This window comes from Leopardus geoffroyi, chromosome C1 (assembly GCF_018350155.1).
Source record: "Leopardus geoffroyi isolate Oge1 chromosome C1, O.geoffroyi_Oge1_pat1.0, whole genome shotgun sequence".
Classification (NCBI taxonomy): domain Eukaryota; kingdom Metazoa; phylum Chordata; class Mammalia; order Carnivora; family Felidae; genus Leopardus; species Leopardus geoffroyi.
The window spans coordinates 135,714,522-135,740,886 of NC_059328.1; the positions used below are offsets into that span (position 1 = coordinate 135,714,522).

At 43.2% G+C, this 26,365-nt stretch overlaps 1 protein-coding gene and 1 long non-coding RNA gene across 8 annotated transcripts in view; one reads left to right on the forward strand and one right to left on the reverse strand.

The window, feature by feature from the left end:
* The window catches only part of ZEB2 (zinc finger E-box binding homeobox 2), a 130,050-nt gene extending 106,160 nt beyond the window's left edge, over window positions 1-23,890 (reverse strand). For 3 of the 6 annotated variants that reach the window (XM_045479718.1, XM_045479723.1, XM_045479717.1), the window contains exons 1-2: window positions 21,425-21,457; window positions 21,044-21,185 (exon numbers count right to left, since the gene is read on the reverse strand). In XM_045479718.1, the coding sequence (XP_045335674.1) occupies window positions 21,044-21,185; window positions 21,425-21,442 (160 nt within the window). In that variant the 5' untranslated portion in view covers window positions 21,443-21,457. The other 3 variants (XM_045479719.1, XM_045479721.1, XM_045479722.1) reach the window with 3 other exon arrangements.
* A 423-nt stretch (window positions 23,891-24,313) lies between these two features.
* LOC123598887 overlaps window positions 24,314-26,365 on the forward strand; it is a 49,154-nt gene continuing 47,102 nt past the window's right edge. Inside the window, exons 1-2 of one of the 2 annotated variants that reach the window (XR_006712852.1) lie at window positions 24,314-25,497; window positions 26,232-26,337. This is a non-coding gene — a long non-coding RNA (uncharacterized LOC123598887). Of the gene's footprint in view, window positions 26,338-26,365 lie in introns of both variants that reach the window. The other variant, XR_006712851.1, reaches the window with a different exon arrangement.

The following is a 26,365-nucleotide window of genomic DNA, read 5'->3' on the forward strand; positions in this document are numbered from 1 at the left end:
TTGTTACAAAATGTTAGCAGCTTTAGGGGCTTGCCATGGGATGCCAGAGATAAGGCAGTGTAAAGAATCTGGAAGTTCGAGGATTGGTGAGTCTTGGGCAATAGGAGAGTTAATTCGGGAAAGGGGGAAAACAGTCATCGCAGAGGGATTATTTTCATTTGCTTCTTCATAAGGCCGAAGAAGGCCTTAATGTCATGAATTAAATCAGCAAGGCCAGTGTTCCAGGGTTTACTAAATTCCACTGTCTTGAAGGGCTGTCTGTTAACCGTCTCTTTCCAAACTCCCAAAGATGTAACACCTTCTGGTGTCAGTTTCTTGAGGATCAGGAATCACGTTTCATTTTCTTTTACAAACTGGCATAATGACGAATGAAAGGAAGAATTGTGAGGATGAAAAATCCTTAGACCCCACTTAGGCTCACCATTCACCCAGCGGAAAGGGAAGCAAATTGCCTCACGTTAACTCTTTTTCAAATGCTGGGTTTCCTTTTCCAAATGTCCTTCCACAATTACTTGTACCTGGAAATTCTATGATTCTGGTAACATTTACCCATAAACTTTCTTCCTCACTCCGGGCTTGTGTCCTTTCTAAGCCTTAATTTCCCCATCTGTAAAAGGTGTATTAACATAATAGCATCTATTTGATAGAATTGTTGTCAGGGCGACATCAGATGGCATAGGCAAAATTCTTATCCACAGGTCCCAGCACATTACCAGTACTCAATAAATGTTAGATAATATTAGCTTCTACGCAGTTGCCAGTGACATTTCACTGAAATACAAATATGATTATGTCATTCTTCTTCTTCTTTAAAAAATGGTTCACAAGCTCACCATCACCTATTTGCTGGATCAGAGCCAGAAACATGGCGTAGGAGCTTCCTCTGCTCCAAGGCTACTTCTGCAGACTCAATTTGAGCTCATCCGTTTGCACACGACCTGAGTTCACACATCTTAGTTGGCTGACAGCACCTGAAGTGGTCTACATTTTCCTCCTCTGATGCCTGTAACTGCCCAGGATGCCCTTCCCTCACTCCCCTGGGTGAAATCAGAGTCATGGGACCCATGCTGCCCTCAAAAGCTGTCTTCCTCCGGAAGTCTGCCCTCCCCACTTGCTCTAAGATCTAGTTATGCCATCTTGTACACTCTGTACTCACTGGGTACAAAGTTCTTTATAACACTCACCACGTTTTTCTCATTTCTTGAGTACCTCCCTCCCCCTTCCCGCTACACATCAAGCTTCTCAGGGGCTTGGATTCATTTTTGGACCTGCAGCTTCAAGTATGGCGCCTGCACATTATAGATGCTCAATTAATGCAGCATGAATAAACACTGCAATTTTCTGGTGGGATACCAGAGGCCAAAAAAGCACCTGGTGGGCATACTTTTTAATTACTTTTACAACAAAATTTTTTGTTCTTATAATGCAAAACCCATATTTCCCTGGAGAATGAAGGTAAAAGAAGCCGTGAGTGGAAAAAGAAAGCGTGCATTTTTCTTCCATGAACCTGACATCAGCTCTGAAGAGGGAGGGCCTGCTACTAGCCATAGTGGAATGAATCACGTGAGCTCACATGGCAACCTTTGAAAAGAATAAAGGACTTAAAACACCAAATCGCTGGCCAATCTAGTGCTGGTATAGCCACGTAGTTCAGACCTTTTCCAAGCATCTTGGGGAAGCTATTTGGAAGAGGGAGTTTGTATAACAGACATTGCCATTATCATGGCCATGGTTCCATAAAACTAACATAGGTAAAATCTCCCAAGAGCTACACGTTGCTCTGTGAACTTGGAACTAAATGTAACAAGTTCAGAAGATTTCTACTGCAAATTTTCCAAAGGGTAGGGCCTGGAGCTCTATTGACATCTGTGATTCTCTAACCTTCATGACCCCTTGTAAACCCAGAACCAGCACAGCCTGGAGCACGTCATAGTACCTCCCCCATCCCACCACTCTCCTGAAATTTGAGCTGAGCCCCATGTGGCTGAGGATCTTATGTTCACAGGTCCTGAAGGGAATCCTGGGAAGCCAGTCTTTGATGAAGCATGCACTCTCCCTCACCGAAGGTGAACTGACTGCTGGAAGATGAAATCGTCCTAGTCACAGTTAGTGGGGGGTAGGAGCTGGTGATCGCAGAGGGATCATGAAGTTAATGGTGACCTTTCAGTTTCCTCCATTTATAGGTCTCATTTTATTTCTACTTGTAATATTAAATGGGAAACAGATTTAAATACGGAAGAAATGATGCCATGCCAATCAGAACAACCAGTTGGGCTATCACCTCGACATTGCACTGTTCTCTTGTATCCAAAAAGTGATGAGGAAGGGTCATGGGTGGGGAGGCCTGATACCAGGTCTGAAATCAGAGGACAGAAGCATACTGTCAGGGAAACAGACTATTCCTTATTTTTTTGTCTCTCTCCCCCAAATGTCAGGGCTACCCAAAGAATGTCTTCAGAGTGAAATCACTGATTTCTGCCTCAAACAGCAAAGAACCATGCAGAATATTTTACATAAGAGAATCTGATTATTAGATTGATCTGTAACAGTTAAGTAAACATATTCTTAGAATGGGCTTTATACAGAGAGATCATTTTACAGAATGCCAAATACAGGAAAGGATGCTTAAGAAGTCCCCCAAAGTCTCTTTAACTCCACTGGTGGTCAGATATTCAAACCCCATGTTCTCTTCAATTAATTATTAAAATAATTTAAATTCACATTGTTCAGGCGGTAAGCATAAGCATATGAAAAGTTAAACTTTGTTCATGAAAAGGAGAATTTAAAAGCTCAGTGGTTCTTATTGGAAGAATGAAAACATAGTGTAAATAAAAACTTTTACATAGTATCTAAACTATGAATCTACTCATGTACTAATAGAATGTGCCATCAGCACGCTCAAAATATATTAAGTTGACAGTATGATGCCTTGTTACAAAGTTACATCTTTGTGTGTTAAATGAAGAGATGCTATTAATCAGCAGTAAATTCATTTCTTAGTTCTTATTCTGGAAAAAAAACATTTTTAATTGTAGCTTTATTCACCAGTTTTGGAGGATTTCAGGCAGATTGAGAAAGATATGGTTTAAGACTCTAAGGTAAATATTGGCCTATTACAACTCTCTGGTTCTTCCTTAAACTCTAACCATAAAACCTCAGGTGTTCTTTAGATTGGTTAATAGTTCTCTATATCTGGACTACCTGTTCCATGAAAAAAATTCCTTCCAGGTCCTATTTTATTGATGGGAGCATTGCACAGAAAACCAAATCTACACCAGTCACAACTTCAGGTGTACCATTTTTCACTCCTGCAAGGATTTGGGGCTTGCAATTTGCATTGTTACGTTTCCTAATCTGGGTCTAAAATATGTGCTGCATTGCTTTCAGGAAGTAAAAAACTGATGGATTGTGCCATCTATGGCAGCATTTGTTCAGCATTTGGTGCAAACGGGAGAAAAAAGATACAGAATGCATGGATTGATTTTCAAATTACCTCAATATTTTGAAAACATTTTCACCTGCATGCTGAGAATGCTAAGAATGGCAAGGAAGGCAATTGTGCATTTGCACAGCCTCCACTGCATTCATTTATAAATTACCTCATCACTGACTGAAATTAACACTGATTCTTACAGGCAATTTCTCAATTTCCAATGCTAATTACATTTTTTTTACTTTTAAATTCTGTACCACCTGTTTTGGGCAAGACATCTTAGGCAGCGCGACCGCATTTAATCACAATTTTAATTAACCGCCCTGTAGATGTGAAAAAGAAGCAATTATAATGTAGATGAATGATGATTTTTCTGCATTAAATTGTTTTGTTTCCCTGGTATGTTGATTGTAACACAGCACACAAATACAGTAACTGTACAATTTTTTTCTATTGTAATTTAGTAATTGTTTTTGGAAAACCAGTTTGGGAATGAGTGACTTCATCTGTTTACAAATTGATTGATACTGTTCACTCACTGATTGCTGCAGCGTATATTTTGGTATTGCACAGCCTAGCATAAAATATAATTAGAGATGCACAGGCTTTGCAGCACCATTTTGGAATCTGAAAATCAACTGTAACTGAAGTATGTTTTCCTTGAGCATACTAGTATCAGTTGGGGCTGATGAAATGATAATCAAAACAATGGGCTTTCCAATTCCACCACTAGTAGAAACCCTTGGTTTCAATCTGATAGTCTAATATGGTGAGTTTATGAATTACTCCGTACTAGGCCTGGGAGCTGGGGGCTGGCAAGGCTGAAGCTTGCACAACTCACTCAGATCTGTATCACGAGAAGCGTACCAAGTGAGGTAAGGAAACAATGATGAGAAATAAAGAGTTGCTGCTTTGGCAATGGAAAGATTGTTCCCGACACCCGGGCACAATGCACTGATGTGCTGTACCTCTCGACTATCTCATCTCTACACTGTGATACGATGAGATCGCATTCACGCTCCTGGCTTGCAGATACTGATCATTAAAGCCCTACCTCATTGCAGATACATTCAAAGATCTTATTTATGTGAAACACAGCTCGTTCTTCACTCAGCTAGGAAGGGAAAGGGGGAAAAAGACAGCCATCAATATCTGTTTATTTGAAACCTGATGCTGGCCGATGGCTAGAGATCTAGGCTTACTATTCTCACACGAATTAGAAATCCCTTCAGGAATGCCCTCTCCTAACATCACATCCACTCCCAATCTCAGGAAAGTTCTCAGTCGATGCACCTCGTTGGTATCACAGGGCTGGTGTCTCCCTCAAATTATCCAATGAATTGTTCTGAAATGTGCTCACTTGGATGAGCCCTGGGCTAGGCCATTTCTGCTGGCCTGGAAAAAAGGGGGAAAGGCCATGCAAGCAATTGTGGATGTTCAAAGGAAACTATTTACGAGATCTCTTCATCTTCCACTTTGTTTCTTTTTACACTCTATTCCTTAGAAGATCCTAAAGCAGGACAGTTCATTAAGAGGTGACAAGCGATGCTGGTTCTAGCCATACGTTTGTTCTAAAATATAGCAAAGATGATGGCCGTATTTAGAGCATTTTATGGATAGAATGTTATGAGTTGGCACAACAAAGCAGATGATGTTGAGCTAGAGGTTGGGGCAGGAGGACTATTTGGACCAACTTGTATTTGTCTGTCTCCTTTATAAATAGTTGCTAACAAAGTATTAATAGAAAACACCAAACCAATGCCAAAGTTTACTTCATATATTAAGTAAGAATCTGCCCCCATTAATATATTAAAAGATCCATTCTTTTGCCAGATTGGAGATTTGCATGTCTAAATCTTGTTCACAACAATGGGATCGAACACAAAATCTCTCATGAAACTAACAGAAGAGCCCGCATGGCGAGCTATGCTCTTAGCAGGGTGTCTTTTTCATGTACGATATTACACAAAAACTAGCAATAAAAGCTTACTCCTGCCTAGTCACCCCTACCTGTGTCACCCTTTCTGGCTGTGAAAATTAGCTGGTATAAATGAGCATTGAGTAAAACCACCACTGAAAGAAAAAAGGCAATTCATTTCAGTTAGTAAAACTGTCATTGCTGAGAAAGTGTGCTTAGGGCAGGTAGACGTGGGTCTGTGTTTCACTCTAGAGATTTAATTTCTGATTTTTAGTGCAGTCTCGCGAGTTATTAGCAGAAATACTTTCATAATGCTCAATATGTTTCTCTCCTTTACCACCCTTCCTCACCTTACTCAGAACAGCTCTCGGAAAAGATGTTGTTTTATGAATGGAGGTAAAAATAACCTTGAATATCTCAAATTATAGCCTCTTTACATAATGAAAAGGGAGTGATCTGGCAATAGATTAAAACAATTTTTTTTTTCATAAAGTTGTTCCAGCAATACTGCTTATTTGGAAGTTTCTAAAAGTGGTAGCATCTGTGCTCCTGCTGGGACGAGATGTCATCCCACAAGCCTTTCTGTGAGCAGTCTGTCTTTGGGAGAAAATAAAGTACCTGATCCCGGGCCTTGGTCAGCCTTAGCTCCCCGTGTTTTCACACTCTGACCCACTGCGCGTTCCTTCGAGCAGAGAGCTGCTTCCCATGGCTACCTCCTCAATATAAACTTGCTAACTAATCTCTTAGCAAACACTTGAAGCAAACCTGGAGGAGGAAAAAGAGGCAGAGAGGGAACAAAAAACCCCGGGCAGAGATAAAGCTCAAGACACATTCAACGGGACACTGGGATCTAAATTTAGTACTAAACTTAACTTTTCTTTGGAAGAGCTATAGCTGTTGTCTGTGGAACGGGGATTTTTACAACAATTATTTTCTTTTTCAATCCCAACTCTAATTCTCCTGCTGTCTGTTAAATAGGACTCATTTGAAAGTAAACTCCCTTCATTCTTTTCTTCCTTGCTGGTAGCAATGTGCCTACCCTTACAGGTATTTGTAAGTGGTTTCTTTCAACACTGACTATCTTTTTAATAATGTATCTTTTTAAAAGTCTGCCCAGCCCATGTACACACAAGGTAACTTTTCCTTAGGAATTTATACGCGAATCCACTGTTGAAATAAATAATGACTTTCAACCAATGATCAAAGAAAAATAAATCTTTGACCCTAATAAGACTTTTTAAGACTGGAATCCCCTTTTAAAATGGATAACGGTTAAAAGGCTACTGGCAATCTATTTATTTCCAAAGCTGTGTTTTCACGTTGGCTACGTGTAAACTGGAGGAGGAAATGAACCCTAGGATCTTCAAAGTTAAAGCTTTTAAAATAAAGTTGGTATGTCGTATTTGAAAACATATTGTTTGGAATTTAAGTTTTAATATCTAGGAATAAACAGAGCATTAAATCAAGCAAAACTGTGACAAGGCCAATATGCACACGGACGATGCCAGGAAGGCATCTTCAGCCCTTTGTTCACAGCTTAACAAAACTGTGCCGTCACACCACTTTAGTTCAACAGTGCCTGTCGAATGGGCATCAGCAGATCAGCCAATGCCTGTCATACACAGAGCCTGAAGACGGTTTGAAAGCAAGGGCTTATTCGACCCCCAAGTCTAGTTGGAAAGTGGCGAGGATTTTAAATCATCTAGTAAGGACACCAACACCCACCCTCCTGCAAAGTTAGAAGAGATGAGAAAGAATGACAAAAAATATTGGTTTCAAAAAATAGACATGGAGGAGAAAGAAAAAAACGGACTCAGGCAAAGAGAGCACTTTTCAGATTTGTGTTCTTTGTTAGAGCAATTATAAAAGTTTTGCAATCACAGGTTTTTTTTCCTTAAAGTGACAATACCAATACTGAAATAAAAAGTTTAATGTCATTGCTATTTTAAGATTTTTCCCACTCTTTTTGGCCTTTAAGCAATTGGATAAATGTTCTATTTGTGTTGTGTTATCAGGATAGGAGGAGGTTATTTGACAAAGAGAACCTACAACCCCATGTCACTCAAAGGAGTATCTCTTTAAATATATTTCTTGCTACATGGCTGTTTTTGTTGACAAAAATGCACAAACTTTTGAATTGACAGTCTCCTGAGCTCTGGTCTCTGTGAACATTTAATCTGCTTCCAAGTAGAAACCCGAGAAAACAAACCTGGTATAGAGAAGGATTGTTAACTTTCCTACAAGTTAACAATTAGAAAAAAAAAAAAAAAAAAAAACCGCCTTATTTTCGTCCTATAACAGTGATCATGAGATTTGGCTTTCAAGCTTTAATAAGTGCTGAGGAGGTGCCTCAGAACTTTGCTCCTGTTTAATTAAGTGTGCCCACTCCTCTTTAGGCATCCAATCAGATGCAATCAGAGTGAGCCCCCCAGAGCAGGGCTGCTGAGCCCCAGTGGTAAGAATTAGCTGAAGGTGTTCTGAATCTCTCGACCTTTCAAGTTCCTCCAGGATACACTGCTACTGAGATGCGTACAGGAGTTGAGATTTCCCTTACAGTAAAGTTGAAAAGCTCTTGCTCTCGAGCCCGCCCCCCCCCCTCCGTCTTTCACTCTGCTACTGTCAGTTTACTGCCTGTTCTTTAGCTGTCTCTTTTCCAGTCCCTACCCTGTCAGTTTCTGGCCTGCCAATTTCAACTTGAAGCTTGACTGGGCTGATTTGATGCAAATACCTCCAGGGAAAACCCTGAAACTGATGAACAGTTATGTCAAGTCGATTTTGCACCATCGGGAAAAGGTAACCTCTGAGAGAAAAAAAACAACAAGGTTAAAGAGACAAGGGCTTTTCACGTGTAATACCTCTGCTGCACATCTCGTTCACTGTTTACCATCCCTCAGAAATTGTAACTGTCAGAATTAGTCCTAATTGCAGATGCGAAAGCTGCCATTATAATAAAAACAGAGGCAGTGCAGGCATTAAATGTAGCAGCCTAATTTGTGAGACTACAGAAAAGGTAGAGTAAATGAATATTTCATTACTTTAATTACCAGGGACTACTCTTTTCTTGCTGTCTTATGATAAGTGTTGCTGTAACTAGCAACAGCAAACATCCACTAAAACATAAAGTGCAATAATCGTCCTGCTGTCAGGATCACCGCTTTAAAATACGAGCCGGGAAAAAATATAATGGTTTATCTATTTCTTAGAGATTGCAGAAGTAGAAGATGGAAATTCATTTAATGTCAGGGGAAGAAAAAAAGCACACACAAAGGCACCAGTAAACAGGTTTTAGTCAGAGAATAATGGCTCCAAGAGAGAGAAGGAAAAAAATCCATTGGCTATACATTTGAAGTGTTAGCCCTAAAAGAATGCTGGAAAGTGAACAGTGTTTGGATTTTTTAAGGCAAAATTTTGTTTTGTGTTGCACAACGTAATTGCTTGGACATTAGAAAATAAAAACTCCAGCGACTGGGGGAAAGACGAGAGGAAAGCAAGTGGTTTTCAAATGATTAAGCAAAGGTGGAAAAAGTTCAAGCTGGCAAAAGTTTAGAAGCTCGGTCCAGTTCCACTTAAAAAAGACTAGATAAAGCCTGCCAGAAAAAGACTTTGCCTGTAGTTTGAGAGTCCTGATTCACAAGATTTGGGAAGTTTCAATAATTACTCACCACTGACACCTTGAAAAACCCTGGGCATCTCTCTAGAAATGTCAGTTTCAGGTAGAGGGGCAAAGCGGGTGGGGAGGTGGCTGGATTGTGGGAGGGGGAGACGGACCTGGGAGTTTGTGGGGGGGGGGTGTGGTTGAGGAGGTTGCTGAGACTGGTTGAAGCCAGCCTGTCTCTGCATTTATCACTTTGTCCCAGAGGAGGTGTTTGTTCAACACAGCAGTTTGACAGCACAAAAACACTGTGGCCAGAAGCCCTATCAAAGAACCTACTGACACATATCATTTGTGGTCTTGGTTTCACAGGGTAAGGCTACCTCACACTTTATCTGCACAAGTATAAAACTCCACACATTTCTAAGTGTTCAGTATAGTTAAATTCCTGCCCCCCTTTTTTTCCTTTTAAATATTATAAACACTACTTTAAAATACAATCTTTATTCCGGACTCCTGAATGCCGTTTTAAAAACCATAATAATTTGCAATCAAGTTAGCATAATCCATGTTAAGGTTGGTAATATTGAAGGAAAATGGGGGGGGGATAACAGTTTAAAAGCATGAAGCTTGTAATTTATCCTAAATAATTCACTTAAAGTTTAGATTAATAGGTGCAAGTAAGTTTTGTAAGAATCATGTGGCATAGGGAACACTTTTTCTTTCTTAAAATAAATCTTAGCAAACAGGAGTCTACGTTAATTCTTCACCTCTACTATTTTCATATGAATATATTTCATTCACAAGCTGTATGATTGTAGTCAAAGAGGAAAAGTCTCAGAGTTGGGGTTCGAGGGTGTATTTGTGTGTGTGCATGTGGAATGTGTGCATATGGGCTGTATGTAGTTTTCAAATTCCCATCAGCAGAGCAAAGGTGATGGGGAATCTTTAGAGGACAACCATTTTGTTTAGAGATTTTCCCCTTTTAATGGGTCTCTTTATTATGAAAACACAGCTTACTGAGTTCTTTATATATAAACCTCACCTCTTAAAACTGAGAAATCTCATGATGTGAAACACTTCCATTGATGTGCTTTGTGTCTAAAATAGAAACTTAGGTACTTCCAAGAATAGGCAAATTGCAAAGTTTCTTTGATTACAGTTACTCAGATATATAAGATAATATAGATACAATTTAAACTAAGCAACAGTGAAGCCTGTACATTACATTGCAGGTCACTTGGGCACTGAATTCCTTGAAATTTACTCTTCTGTTTAAGAGAGAGGAAAAAATCTCAGATCTTAAATAGCAGATATCTTCCTCTGTTGATTTATTAGATTGCTGATTTATAGAAGGGAGTGTCTATCACCTGGTCGGGAGTACCTTTCTTTCCTAGAGTTGATTATAAAAAGAAATACGAAATTATAGAAAGAACAAAAATCACCATATTGTCATATTAACAACCTATTAGAGAGGAATCCATTACATTTTTTTTTAATGTAGAGTATGTTTTGACTTTTTGTCATGGGAAATCATTAATGACAATGACCTGTTCCCAAAAGAATGTACTCATTGACCTCCATCGCCTGAGATCATTTAAAAATGTTTCCACCTTATTGTTGTGACTTAAAAATACACCTTCATATATTTGCTCTTATGATAAATAAAGTTAGCTAAACTGACCAGTACTGCGTTTGTCATTTGCTTGGAAAAATATCTTCACTTAAGTGGGATTTAAAATTTTAATTTCAAGTTCAGAATTAGGTCTCCTCCAGTTTGAAGCAGAGTGTGTGTGGGTTTAGGTTGAAATAACACACAGCAACCCAGAAAGATGAATAACTGAAAACAGATTATATGCAAGAGAACATGACATTTAAGCCCATGGATTACAGGAAAAGTGACCCGGGATCTTACTTTTATAGTAGTGTTTTGTTTTTTTTTTTTTGTTTGTTTGTTTTTGTTTTTTTTTTAAAGGAAAGGTAACTTAAATGTGCACACGAGCCCTTCAGTAATGTCTTTTCATTCTAACAGTTCCTTCAAATCTCAGCCCCTCAACTCAGCTTACTAACAGAACTAAGTTTGTAAAAAAAAAAAATCATAAATCATTAGGACGATTGCATTCCTCCACTGAAAAATGAAAGCAAAGTTCGGATCCTTCTCGAAATATTTGTTCCCCTTACATCCCTTACATGTCCCCGATGCTTGCTTTTCCAAAGTCTGGTTTTCAGAAGAGCCCATATTAATTTCTAACCAAGACTCCAGCGTCCACTGTAATGCACTGGGCTTTATTAGCTCTCAAATGTTCCTGGGTCACAAACACACAATATCAGATGAGACACTGACCATCTTCCTTCTCTCTTCAGCTCCTCTAACTTTCCTGTCAGGAGTCTGACAAAACACGCACAGTTACTGTTGCTGAGGGGAGACAAAGTTTAACTTCTGGGTTGGCAATCGGGGAATAATTCATGAGCAGATTTCTAGCAAATGATATGATTTGCTAAATTTTGGTCTTTGATTTATATTTATGTACTCCTGCTACTGTTAAGGTTTTGCCAACCTCAATTAGATCATGAATGAGATCATTTTAATTCAGCCCCCAAACTGTGACCTGACCATGGTCTGAAAGTGTTCAAAAAGTAATTTTAAGCCTCCCTTTGATTTGAAAAGGAATACTGCATGCTTGGTCGTTCATACAAATAACATAAAACTTAATTATTGGATGATTTGGCAAAGGACCTTCTTGCCAAACAACAGTCAATGCCAGCTACTGTGATGCTGGCTATGCCCGGGCCCGAGCACACAGCCCCCTGTATACAGCATTTGTTCATTGTGTCTCAGGGCAAGATGCTTTCAAATAGGATTCGTGGATCTGGGAGGCAGGGTGCAACTCGAAGGGTGTACCATATTTATAACTCCAGTTAAAAAATGCTGTCTCACCTAGAAGGGAAGTAGATCTGCGCTGTCAAATCACCAGGAGGCTGTGACAAAGGGAGCTTGCAGCCTGACACACGGTGTAACAACATAGCAAACACCTTTAATCCTGTCATGTCTCATACCCTTTACTTTCTCACACATTTGTGGCTGCTTGAACGTTGACACCTACACTCTTTTTCGAAACTAAATAAGGCAATCTTATTTAAGCCCAAATGCAACACCTGTAAAGTTATTCTTGTGCCCAGCAAAAAATAACCATTAACTCCTTCCTCTTATAAATGCCTCTCTGCTTGCTTTGGCAAGTCTCACGTTGGTAACAGTCGGCCTGAGGCCCTGACTCTGAGGTTCACATGACCTTCCGAGCTCCGAAAGATAGGCAACACTTCCCCCTAGAAAAGATGCGAGGGCTGCGATAGTGTCACTGTCCCAACTGGCCTCTTACAGCTTTTTGAGCTGAAGCCCCTTTCTTCATCACAAACTTCTGGTGTCTTTTATAGTAAGGAGAGAGGCCCCAGCTGCTTCATTCCCTCTAGCTACCATAGTCTAATATTTTAAAAGCTGGAAATGAAAATAGCTTTTCTAAAGATATTTCCTGGAATTTTTAATGTGCTGCCTTGATTCCTTTTTTTTTCTTGCCAATTATAAACCACCATTTGGAGGGCTTATGAGCAATGTAAGTCCACCTCATCTAATTAAACCACATTGTTTTAAAAGCTTGAACAGTTTTCATGTCTACAAGACTTGTCTGAATATTAAACTGCTAGAACCAGAATTCTGAGTGTCTTTGGAGAGCCAGGATTTTATCTGCTGAGTGCAAAGGGCCAGGCACTCAAAGAGTTAAGGAGTGTTCCCGCATTGCTGGGTAGGTTAATATCACAGCTGCCTGGTAAAGCATTATCCCGGTACCTCACTTAACAAAAGCCTCCTTTTGCAAACAGACTCCCACTTTCCCCCCAAGTGTCCAAAGGTGTTTACTGAAGTAAATCTGCCTAAATCCTTCATTGCTTGGGTCATGGGGGTGGATAGGAGGGGTGGAAGGTGTAGGGATAATCTCTTTTTGTAAATTCTGTAAATCTTCTGGGAAAAAGAAAAAAAAAATCAGGAATCTCTGTCACATGCTCATGTACAACTTCTAATATCTCTGCTAGTTTTGCTCTTATAAGTGAAATCCGCACCATGGCTATCAGAACAGCCCCCATTTCCAATTATTCACTCGAAGCGATTGCACTTCTAAACTTGCGTGTGTGCGCGTGTGCGCGTGTGCGCGTGCGCGCACGCGCATTATGTACTTAATCTATCTGTTGAAAAACTGTTGGTATCTAAAACTGGTTTCAGAAAGGAAAAAAAAAAAAGACAAGACAGTTTAGAAGCAAGATAATGTAGCTGAAAAGTTGTCACGAGAGCTTTCTGCTCTTGCTGTGGTCTCGTTCCGATACCATTAACTGCATGTTACTTTTGCATGTTGAAAATGGAGGCAAATAACACAGTAAAACCTGACAGGTCCGCCTGCAAGGGTTTAAACAGTTCCCAGTAAGAAGGAGCCCTTGAGGCATAAACTTTCTCTCTCAGGAGAACGTGAATACCACCAACCCCTCCCTACAAATCTTGAAGCATCCAGTTTGAGATACAAAAAGGCTGTCATCTCACAAATGTTAAACATACTAAAAAAATCTGAAAAAAAAGTATGAAGAAGGTGTGAAAAACGTGGCACTTTACAGCCCTCAAAGCTTTTTAAAATAGAACAACTTTTCCCCCTAAAATTCTTTTCAGAGAATTTTTTTTTTTCCTTTTTGGCTCATTTGAGAGTTTCTTTCTTGGCTTTTTTCCCCTTTCATTTGAAAATATGAATTATCATAAAAAGTCAGGGGAAAAAATGGGAAAGTCTTTTCCAGTTTTCCTGAAGATTTATCAGCGTGTTCAGGCTGGGTGTAAGCACTTCTCCCTTTTTCTCTGGGCCAGACACCCATCCCTGAAACCAGAGCAGGGCCTTGGGAGACTTTATCCCTTCTCTCCTCCAGAGCAGCCTCCAGCTGCGCCCCCCCCCCCCCCCCAGTGCCCTTACCTCCCTGGTCTGATGGTAAACAATAAGTAAAGCCAAATAGTAGGCAGCACTCAAGATGGGAAGTCCACACACCTGACCCCAAGTCTAACAGGCTTCTGAGGGAGAATTTGATCCCACTCTGACACTTTTTACCTCAAGTGTTGAGCGGGTGGCCATGAATAGTACAGACATGCCATCTTGTAACACTATATGCCTGTCAGGAGGGACAAGGCCTGGTCAAGCATCAACTATATAAGGCTGGTAACCAGGGAAAGCCCAACAAACAGCCACAAACACCTAAGTTATTTTACTCAGCTACTACCCTCGGCCTCTCTCCTCTTCTCTCTCCTCTCTCTCTCTCTCTCTCTCTCTCTCTCTTTCTTTTCATCTTGGCTTTCTGTGGCAGAATGCAAATGGAGCCTGCCGGCGGTGAAAGGGCTGAATTGTGATTAAGAAGAAGAAGAGCTCCTTTCTTTGTTCTCCCCTCAGGGGATGTTTACTGGGAGAGACACAGCGGATCAGATATGAAAGGCATTCAGGTCAGCATTGATGTGAGCGAAAGTGAAATCATACCTAAGGCATTCAAAAGACCGCCGTGTCAGGGGTTCAGCTAACGGTGCAGCTACTGTGCGTGTCTTCCCGGAGAGGCAAAAATCTTTTCACAGACTAGCGATTTTTTCTCCCTAATTTACTACAAAATTATTAAAGTTTCCCCACCCTATTTACCTCCTACCAGATGACACAAGAGTTAGTATTTTCTCTCCTTATGGACCACACGCGAAATCAGACCAACTTCTAATAACTGTATTACCTTAATGAACCAGCAAGGCACCATCTGAACTGTGAAATCTTTCCTTTTTTAAGCAGATGTATTCATGTGTGATACATATATGCATAATATGTAGGGGAGAACTGAATGAAGAGAAAAGCCAAAAACACACACATGGATGGCTTTTCCTCTCACTTTTCTCAGAGGAAACACAAGACAACACACACACGCACACACACACACACAGTATAAAAACAATACAGAACACCTTAAAACGAAATTCTTTATTTACTTTGTAACTACTAGTTACACTTTTCCTGAGAGTTTTCACTCTGACAGGACTGTCACCCAAGATAAAAGTATTTGGCACATAGCTATTAAGGCAAAGACTTCCATAAAGTCTTCTGATTATTACTGCTTTCCTTTTTAAAAAATGCTTGATGAAATACTTGGATCTTACTTTTTAAAAGTTTACACTCCCCACAGCCCAAATAGTCATTCAATAGGTTTTCCAAGTGGTAAGCTGACGCTGTTGGTATAAACAGAGCTATGTAAATATACACAAAATTCACAAATCACAGCAAACATACAAATAATGGGGAGGTGCCTAGATGTTTCAAGGCTTAAAAATGAAAAGGAAAACCACATTTCATCTTCCGATTGCTAAAGAAAGAAAAGAAATTGGGAGGGGGGGGAAGAGGACTATATTTATTGGTTTTAAATCATCCTTCCCTCTGCTCTGAATTATTTTTTTCAACCTTCACATCTTGGCGAAAAAGCATATTTGAGCTTATGTTAACATCTGCTTTTGTGGTGACATTTAATTCTGTATATTTTCAACTAGTGTTTCTGCATCACAGATTTTCCTCCTTTATTTCTTTGCTCTAAAAAGACAACCAAAGAGCAATCAAAAAGGTGTCTGACTTGGCCATTCAGACAATTGCCCCCTTGTGGGAATGCGGGAATGAATGGTACAGTGGACACCCCAGCACCATTGACGTTATAAACATGTAAATGAAACACATTAGGGCAGACAATCAATTGTCTGTGAGCATTGCAAACCTGCACTCCCTCTCTCTGTGACAGGCACAAAATAGTGTCTACCTTGGGAAGCCACGGTGCTGGAGAGGAAAAGGACAAAGAGTTCCCTTTCACACAGAAGAAAATGCACCTTAAAAGCCTTGGAAGAATGCAGATGACAAAAACTGTTGTAGGGAAAAGAATCTCCCACATCTTAGAATAAACGCGGCACTGCTAGAGAGCTGGCCACACCGTCCTTCCCTACCTTCAGGGTAGACATACATTTTCCCAAGGAAATATCCTTAACACGGCATTAGGGGCTTCAAGAACCTCTTGGAATTTTCTTTACTTTGAGCAAATTAAGCCACCAAGGAGGGAAGCATCGCATACATGTGACATAGCAGTTTGGCAGGGAACTTTAATCTTGGCTTTATTCAAATCATATTCGGAAATAAATGCTTGAAGACATGAATTTATTTTTATTTGGCAACAGAAGAACAATGTAAAGTTTAAAATCCTTAGCCCGCCCTTACCCCTGGTGGAGCGTCCCACTGTGGCTGCCAGCAGGCTAGTGGCTCTGCTACGAAAGCAGGCATGTTTCTGCCCCAGTGGACTTAGTTTTCCCAAACCGAAATAAAACAAATAGATCAGTCTAGATACATAGCCCCCAGTCTTGTGTGTGTGCAGCATGACGAAACTTGCACGGAGATCTCCACAGAGAGAAAAGGATGGAGATAGCTATCTTTGGAGTGCCCTCAGTACTGGTACCTGCCACACCAACTGCCTTTGAGTGCTTTGAGAATCAGCAAAACCAGTCTCCCTATAAACTCATCAACCCTGTGAAGCAAGCTACTTGCAAAAGATTTCCCCACTTGCAAAGATAACCAAGTTTGAAGCGATTGTAATCCGAGGGAAACTTCCCTGCCTCAGTGTGTACTAAGGGGCTCTGACTCCAGGCAGCCCCAGCCCAACTTCACCTCTCGGAGAGGACAGACAGGAGCCACATCCTTGAGAAGGGGCTCCATGCATTTCTTTCCCTTTTTACTTCAGCATCTCTGAAACGGAAGCAACTTCTCCGTCCTCCGCTGCCTCTAAGCATCACCACCAGCGCCTCCACTCCCTTTAAGGAAGTGGTAAGGAGAGAGGGCTTATCTTAAAAAAGGATAATCATTTCTGCTCATCTGATTGCTTCTCCCCTAGGGTCCAAAGCCCTGAAAACATCCAACTTTATCCCTTGTCTTTACCACTGGAAATCAGAGACCAGAGGCATTTGCAAATATCTCCCCCGCTCCCCCACACAATCCCCAACCCTTTAACTGAAAGTTTGAAGACAAATCAAATTTAACTTTTCTTTCTTTCCTTCTTTCTTCCATTTCCTTTCCCCCTCCACTCCTAATTCAGTTTTCATTTAAAAGACGGCTTCACTCCCTTCTCTGAAGCAAGCAGTTTCCAGATTTGATCTTTGTCACAACCTGCATGTGTATGTGCGATTTCTCAGAGGCTGATGCTGGAAGGCAGTGGGCTGGGGAGGCTGGCCCATCTTCCAGGCTCCTCAGGAGGCAGGAGGGAAGCCGGAGCATCCCCAGGAGCCGAAGCCCCAATCAGGGGCTAAAGCAACAAACTTTGCAAGTTACAACCCCGGCCGCGCCAGTGGTAGGCAACAGCCGGGCATCTCCCGCTCCAAGTACTCATTTCTGTCTCCAAGGCTGTGTGGAGATAGTGGGGTATAATCAAGGGGATGGAAAAGGGGGGCTGGGTTTCCCCCCTCCTCTCCAGCTTCAGTGAAAGTGTTACAAAGTGAGTCAGGCGACTGAAGATCATCTGACTGAACTTTCTTGAAACTGACACACATTCTTGTCTGCCGGCAACTTGCTTTTTGCCTCCTTCCCCTCACCCCTCTCCCCCTTTCCTCCTGCACATCTTATTTTCTGGGAAGAGATTTCATCCTTTCCATGTGGGGGAAAGGAGACTGTCAGCTATGGATTAATTTGGCCCTGGCACTGTCTTTGCCAAGCATCTTGCTGGCCTGAGAATCTTGAAGGCTGGATTTTAGATTCTTGTTTCTCTCTTTGCACATTTATTACCCTCAAACTGCCTCCTTCTTCTTTGCTTTTTAATAATTGTGTACAGCATCGTCTTCTAACTCACGTTCTTGACCAGCCTTTCAAACACACACACACACACACACACACACACACACACACACACACACAATTGCTTTACATGTTTTTTTCTTCTTGTCGCCTCCGTCTATATATACATTGTTGACTTCATTAAAATTATATAAAGTGTCATTCTAGTTTCCTGGATGACCATCTTTTTTTTTTTTTTTCCTTGCAGCTTCTTACTTCTGTGATTAGTATTGCCATTATTTCTTTCCAGGAATTTCTATATGATTTTGATAAGCATCATCATATTTAGTGTTATCAGCAAAGACACAAGCTCAAAAGTGACATCTTTTCCATGAATCCAGGAAAGAAGAAAAATCCACTCAGTTCAGATAAATCCTGGCAATTCCCAAAGGGAAAGGCATTGGATATGTGCTTGATGAGAAAGAAAATGAAAACGGGGGAAGAAAACTCTTCTACCTGCTTCTCTAAACCAGGGCATTTTGCTCAGTCAGATTAAACCCAAGGAAAAACACTGACAAGTAACTAATTCACAGCATGTTTTACACAGATTATTTGGAAAAAGAGACAGGTAGTAAAAGTTAGAGAAGCTGTAAGCAATGGAAGGCTTGCTGGTAAGTATGCAAGGTCTGAGATAAATGCCTCAAAATTTGCAATTCAACTTTCCATTTCGGAGTGTTGAGGCTTCTCCCAAGTTGCTAGCTGGGCAGAGGGGATATGGTTGCAGTGTCCACAGCTGAGCACCTCCCTGGCACTCTGTTTCACCTGCGAAGCCCCCAGCAGGCCTTCCTCTCTGCCAACCCCCACCCTTCAGGGTTCCCAGGAAGCCTGGAGCCTTCTGTTTCCCCAGACCTGGGCTCTGGCCTGACCTCACTGCCGGGCCAGGCTGGTCATCGGTGGCAAAATCCCGAAGGGGGTGGGAGGAGGCAGGAAAGCAGAAACAAACATTCTAAATAGTCTCTTCTGCAAAAGAACACTTCTGGGAACCTTGCTTTATATCTCATTCTCTTTTCTCTCAGGAAAAAAAAAAAAATGACTGTTTAACATAAGAAAAAAAAAGCCTCCTTGACACAAAGCTTTTGTTATCCAGTTGATCAGCACCGTGCTTTAGATACTTGTAAGAGGGGGAAAAAAGCCCCACAACAGACATTGATTTTAGAAAATCAATAACCAACATTTAATAAAAGGAACAGAGGAAACACAAGAGAGGAGAGGGGGACATTAGGTATAATTTTAGTGTCTACTAAATTACCCAGAGATGGGGAAGGGGAGGTCTCCTGTGTAAGGACCACCTTAAATAATGCCAGATACCAGAATGAAGAAAAAAATTAAATTAAGAGAGAGAGAGAGAGAGAGAGAGAGAGAGAGAGAGACAGAGACAGAGACAAGGAGAGAGAGAGAGAGAGAGAGAGAGAGAGAGAGAGAGGGAGAGGGAGAGGGAGAGGGAGAGGGAGAGGAGAGACTGACTTAAAAAGAGGCAGCCTGAACTGGATCTTGGGGAAGCAGCTCAGAATATATTATTGTACTTGTTTTTTTTTTTTTTTTTTTTTTTTTTGTAATACTAAGCCAAGCAAATAGATCAAAGGCAGCACAAAGGGAAAAGGCAGGATAACGTAACGAACAGTTTCTGACTAAAATTCCTCTATCACTCCCCCATATGGCTCGACACCTCCACCACAACAAGCAAAAGATACACACACACACACACACACACACACACACACACCCTAGAGAGGCAGAGACGGAGAGAGAAGCATCATTTGTCTCTAATCAAAATTCTCTCGTCTTTGTGTTTTCTCTCCCTCCAGCACCCCACACTGCGCCCCCGGCCGCCCCCTCCCTGCGCCGCGCAGCTCCGGGGCAGGCCGGGGGCGCGCACAATTGTCCTCTCTAGAGGAAAGTTGCTCCAAGTGGGCCCGGCAGTCCCCGAGAGGTGCGGGCTGCGTTTGCGGGAGGCCGGAGGCCGGGCTGGCGCCGCGTCCCCACGTCCGGCTCCGGAGCGTCAGCGCGGCCCCGCGCCGGGTGATAAAGCTGAGATCGAAGGGAGCGAGAAGTTTCCTTTCCCAGTCTGAGCTGGCGCTAGTTCGCTTGTTTGTTTTGGGGGGTTAGTTTTTTTCTTTTCAAACTCAGTATCCTCTGTCAGCTACCCCCGGCACCCTCTCCGGTCCCCAGCTCTCTCCCCTCCCCCAGGAGCCTTCTGCGCTCTTGCCAATCACTTTTCTCTTTTATTCCCACGATTTTGTTCGGGGGTAATACCTAGGGGGTCGATCTCTCTCTCTCTCTCTCTCTCTTTCTCTCTCTCTCTCTCTCTCCCCCCCCCCCCTTCTCTTCATCCCTTCTTTGCCTTTCTCCAAGACGGACTTTATTAACAGCCACCCCTTTAATCTCCCACCTCTGGTCGGTGTGTCCCTCTCGCACCCCCATCTCCTTCCTCCTTCCTGACTCAGCTTGGATAACGGGCTCCTCCTGACCATGTAGAAAACTGCCCAGAAAAGTCTCCCTGCTCTCCGCGACTCCGCCAGTCCCCGGCGTGGGGCCAGAGCCCGCTGGAGAGGAACCACCCACCCCCGAGCCCGCGCCGACCCAGCCGGACCCCGCGCAGGGCCGGCCGGGTCCCTCCCACCCGAGGTCGGGGCGCGCCCGGCCGGGCCCCGCTGCCCGCGGACCGTTACTTGGCGTACGGAGAGGCGGCCGCGACACTCCGGCAAGAAACTTTAAGCCTCGCGGAGGCGCAGCCCCAGGCCCCCTCTCCCGCCCTCGCAGTTCCTCCGCCACCCCCGCCCCCCGCCCCGGGATCCTGCACGACCTGGCGCCCGGGCCCCCGCCCTGCCCTCGCCGGACGCTCCCGCAGCCCGGCCAGGGGACCCGGCGGACCGGGCGCCAGCGGAGCGAGAGGCGGAGGCAAAGGGAGGGCGGAGGCGGGGGCACGAGGGGGCGGCGGGGGTGGGGGCGCGGGGCCCCCGCCGGACCCCGGGGCTCGGAGCCCCCCGGCGCCCCGCGCTCACTTTGCCCGGCACTTCCCCAACTCCCCGGGTCCAGTCGCCGCGCGCGCCGGGCTGCGGCGCCGGCCACGGAGAGAGGCTCGCCCGCGAGCCCCGGGAGCCGCCGCCGCCGCCGCCTCGGCTCCCTTTCCCTTTCCCCCGCCTTCTCCCCGGGTCTCCAGCCGCGGAGTGGCCCGGAAAAGTTTGGTTCGGGCCGCTTCTTACCGTTTTTCCTCCTGGGATTGGCTTGTTTGCGCCTCTTGCACCGGGGGCCATCCGCCATGATCGGCTGCTTCATTGATAAGAGCGGATCAGATGGCAGTTCGCATGGACTCGGCGCCCTGCTTCGGCAGCACGCAGGCTCGATCTAGCAACCAAACACAGCGACAATGTGGGCATCGCCCGCGCCCATTGAAACGCGCGCGGGCCGCCCAGGGGAGCCGGGCCAGGGCCCCGGCGAGCACCCATCCGCGCCCCCCAACGCCAAAGCGAAACTTCGGCGGCCCCCTCCCCGCCCCCCACCCCCAGCCTTGGCCCCGAGGCGCTTTGTGTTTGTTACTGTTTGCTGTGTTGCACCCGCGAGGGGATCAGAGAGACAAGAATTACATCTTCAAAATGAGTCATAACTCCTGACCGTATGAGGGAATGCACACGGCGGTACAGTAAGGCTGCTTGACTCAGGGCTAGGCGGACCCTTTCCTCGGAAAAGTCCTCAGCCCGGCTCGGGAACTTGGGGTGAGGCGAGGCTTTCTTTCGCTCTCATCTTGTCTCACCCCCCCACCCCCCACAACCCCATTCCCCAGAGGAAACAAACAAACAAACAACGCGAAGCAGCCCCCGGATGAAGCACACTCGGGCAAATTGATAATAGTAATTATAGGAAGCCCACTCGCCCCGCGCCCCCTCCCCTCCCCTTTTGGAGTTTATCGAGGCACTGTCTCTGCCTCCCCCCAGTCCCCCGCCCCCAAATTAAGATTTCCCGTTTCACGCCGAAATAAGAAGTATAATTATAAGCCTCTTTGGACACCGTCGCTTCCCACCCCCCCACCTCCCCCCCCCCCGCCACTTTGACAATATTTACTTAAGTATTTTTCCCCCACCTCATTCACACACATGCTCCCCCACACTGGTTCCCTTAAATAGTTCCAGTAGAATTTTTTTTAATCCCCTCAAGAAAGGAAAGAGAAAGTCCAACCGCTACGGCAATACTTTTAAGCTCTACTAAATGATCGTATCCTTTCTGGCTTCGAAACTTTTGTACCTAAAAATCGAGAGAGGCGCTGCATTTTTTCAGCTGAAACTGTCAAAACTTGGAGAAGGGGAACCTCGGAGGCAGGCAGGAGAGGAGGAGAATCCCGAAAACTCGGTGGAGGTTGGGAAGATGCTGTGCCTCGAGGATTAGTTTAAACAGGGGCTATAAAAGATGTAACAGATGCAAACTGTAACACAAGGGCCATTAACCCTTTCTCTGCCGAGCACACTCAGTCCCCACGCCCCGCACCTATTGTCTCCTGTGCTAGAAGCTTTGCAGAAAACCTGGAAAGTGAGTATCAGTTTCCAGACATTCGCTGAGAGGGGAGGGGGGCAGAGAGAAGGGGAAGTGGATGATTTAGAAAGCACCTTGAATTCAACCTAGGCATAGGGAGTGACTTTTATGTTTGACACGTTTTGTCATTTCTTGGCGTTCTATTGATTTGAAATGGTTGGGGAAAATCCTGAAATAAGGGAACGGTCACACAAGTGTCTGGGATGAAACAGCTGGCCTGTCTGTATTCATGCTGAGACTTACACACGATTGCATATAAATACATGTTTAATAAAGTAAGCTGCTAGTTTTATGAGCGTGTGTGTATGTGTGTGTGTGTGTGTGTGTGTGTGAGAGAGAGAGAGAGAGAGAGAGAGAGGGAGAGAGAGAGAGAGAGAGGGCATTTGTGCTGTAAACTTTATCTTTGCCTGTTATTTCTAACTCTGGAGTTAGTAATCTTGCCTTCATCATTATAGGGGGAGCATGTAAAATACATAAGTAGGTGGGAGATAAACACATTCATGTTAGCCGGGCTCATCACTGTTCCTGGGAACTTCTGTTATCTCTCTCGACTTTTCAGTGCCAAAGTATGGAATGGGATATGTGTGTGCATGTGTCTCCTGCTAAATCCATGTCTGTATTACTTTGCCATTTAAAATACAATTTCAAAAGTTATCCTTAATTTTAAAACTCTGATATCCTGACAGCAGCTTTCTTCCCAGCTGTAGTGACCCCCCCCCCCCAACACACACACACTTTGGTAAACGACTCGAGTTCCATGAGGACTTTCACTTCTTTATTTATCATCACAGAAGTGAGGTGTTACTTCACATACATACACACACAAAGAATAAAATAAAGAAATGAAACTCGCTAAGCAGACAAAAACAGGCAACTTTCTGCTTAGAAAACAGCCTTCTCGGGTGGGAGAGGATGCACTGCCATATCTAAGAGAAAGACTTGCCCCTGAATTTGGTAGGTTTGTATCGATCAAGTTTTGTAATTATTCACAGGTATTTGCCAAGTTTTAATTGCTGAATACAATGAATTGGCACTAGATGCAAAAATAGAGCAGAATCTCTCCCCTTGAAGAGTTTTCATTCCACCATATAGTTCTCAATAAAACTTTTCCTAGGCTGGGTAGCAAAAGGCACCTTTGGTTACCTGAATGGACAGGTACAGGGCAAATTATTTGGGGGAGGAAAAAAGAAGAGAAAAGGAAAGAGAGAGTGCCGGAGAGCCAGAGAAATCAAAGAAGTCACTCTTGGGAAAAGCTTGCCATAAAGGAGCTAAACCCACCTGAAATTCCTGCCCACAGACACTCCTTCTCACTTCAGACTCACATCCCCACTTAAAAGGAGAAAAATCATAAAAGGAGGGTGGGGGATGACCATACCAAAAGGGAATAAAAAGAGAGAAAAGGGGAAAAAAAACCTACCTGCGAAGTCTTGTTTGTAGTTTTGGCCAGAAATGGTGAGAAGAAAAAGCATGAAGAAGCCGCGAAGTGTGGGGGAGAAAAAGGTGGAAGCGAAGAAACAGCTCCCGGAGCAAACTGTACAAAACCTCGCCAAGAGTGTCGGGAGGCAGGACCGTTATTCCTGCGGAGCAGGTTAGAACTGATCTCTTTCGGCCACTCCAGGAAACACAAACCTGGGGACGGACTGACGTGTTACGCCTCTTCTAATGACATTTTTTTCTTTTTCTTTTCTGTAGGAGAGAGAGGAGAGACCCTGAAACACGCGCCACCTATCTTTGTGGGGAGGGATAATTGAAGCGCCCTGAGCGTGAGCATCATGTGAAAACGTGATCGCCAAGTTTCTCTCTGGGAAAGGATCTGGGATAGATTATACCTTGAAGTCTCCGCAAACGCTTTAGTGGAAGAAATGAAATTCCACCTCCCTCCCTTCCTCTCTCCCTCCCTCTCGCCTCCCTCCCTCCCTCCCTCCCTCTCTTCTCCACGCCCCCCCCCCCCCCCCCCCCCCGTCAAGCCTTTGGCATCATTATCCTCATCACTAAATGTACAGGGCGGAAAACGGTGCACACCATTCACAGAACTGGAGAACTCTAAGGGGCGAAAGTTAAAGGGAAAGATCCCGGGTCCTTAATCCAGATCGCCTCTTCTTATACAGATATTTCTAATGGCCAGATTTGAGATGCACATTAAGTTGTGTGGATTTCTCAGCACGTCTTCTGGAACTAAATTCTTTGCCCTTTTTCTTCTTTTCTTTTCTTTTATTTTATTTTCTTTTTAGATGGCAGAGCCAGAAAAAAAAAAGCTGCATGTGAACTACATCTTAGGGTGTGTGTGCTGGGATGTGTGTATGATGAATTTCTGGCTTGGATCTCAATGGTAAAAAGTAGTTTGGCATTTTTAAAAAGGGTCTCTAAGTAAATTAACATAGAGCGCTGGGTTGACTGATCTCTGAGTCTGTCTACATCTCACGGAGACCTCACTACAAAGTGAGGGAGTGTGTGTAGGAGGAAAAGGAGAAAGGCCATAGAGGGACTTAGCAGGGAAGGAAGAGTATGATATTAAACGGCATGGGGTCTAAGTTTTGGAGTATATATTTTTCTGATATTGCAATTAAAGTAAAATTAAAAAGAAAAGACTCCACCTTTGCTCTGAAGGGATTGGTTATGTAAATATGGAAGGGATTTCCTGGAGAATACAGCTTTCTACTGTATGGTTAATTAAATAATCACTCAAAAGCTTCCAACGTGACGCTTCTGTCGTAATCCAATCAGGTTACATAGGTCCTAAACAAGAAAGATATTTTCCACATCTGGAAGTCAGCAATTTAGCAAGTACTGCACATTATTAACCGATTCAGAGCCCACTTCCCAGGGGAATTTTTTTTGAAGTTTAAGTGTTCTTAACCAATGCTCTGCTGTTTTGTTAATCAAAAAGCTGGTTTACACTGCACGTAATTGGAACTAATATAGAAGTAAATAAAGACAGCCAAATTTGAGGATGCTGAGCACAGGCATTTATCGGAAAAGGAAGAAATCTCTTAGCCTCCAATGGTTCAGGCTCAATTTCTTAAAGAACTGTGAGACTTTTTTTTTTTTTTTTTCTTAAGAGTGAAAGTGCTTGAGAACCTCAGAGCACAAAATAAACTTCCAGTCCCAACAGCCTTTGGACTTCCTCGCAAAGGTAAAGGTGGAGGTGTCAGGAGGATTAAACCACCTCACCACCAGTTTTTCTGCTTTAATATTGTTCAGTGTCACAGCCCTCTGTTTTCAGTCTGACGAAATCTGAAACAAATAATACCCTGATCCAACACTAGACTTTTACTTATATTAAGATAAACTGCTTTGAATTGTGCTTTGAATGTGTGCCTAAAGCAAGACTTTGAATGCAGGAGTCACTTGCAATTGCACGCAGAGGAGGGAAAAGCCACCACTTGGGTTGCCACATCCATAGTCCCAGAGGTGCAAGTCTTTCTATTTTGCATATTTGGGGGGAGGGAAATAACCATCTAGCATGACCACAGCCACTTCTTACTTTAAGATGAAAAAAAGTAAAATTTCACAGTTGTTTACAGATTCATCTCTTTCTTAACTTGATTCTTTATTACAATGAGAATAGCTACGTAAATTAATTTTCTCCCCCACACCATTACAGATAATTTACCTACAGAAGAGGAGCATTCAAGATCATCATTCTAAAAGTTAATTGTAAAAAAAGAAAATTAATGATTTCCAATATGGGTTAGAGATATTTAAAATTTTAGTTTTACATTGCTTTTAATAGTACATATTTATATTAAATATATGTCTGACTTATCAAGTTCCTCCCCTGAGATTTAGCTGTATTATTAATGTCTTTTTTTCTTCCTCTTCCCACTTCCCCCTCCTTTTTATTAAAAAAAAAAAAATGGAATCCAGCTTTCTCTAGAAGTTTGCTCTTCAGCCTCTCCTCTCCCATTCCCGTGGAAGAAGGATCCCACTGCAAAGGAGTGATTCCAGGCAAGACCCCACTACTGGAGCCCAGGTAGTCCTTGGAGGGTTACAGTCTCAGA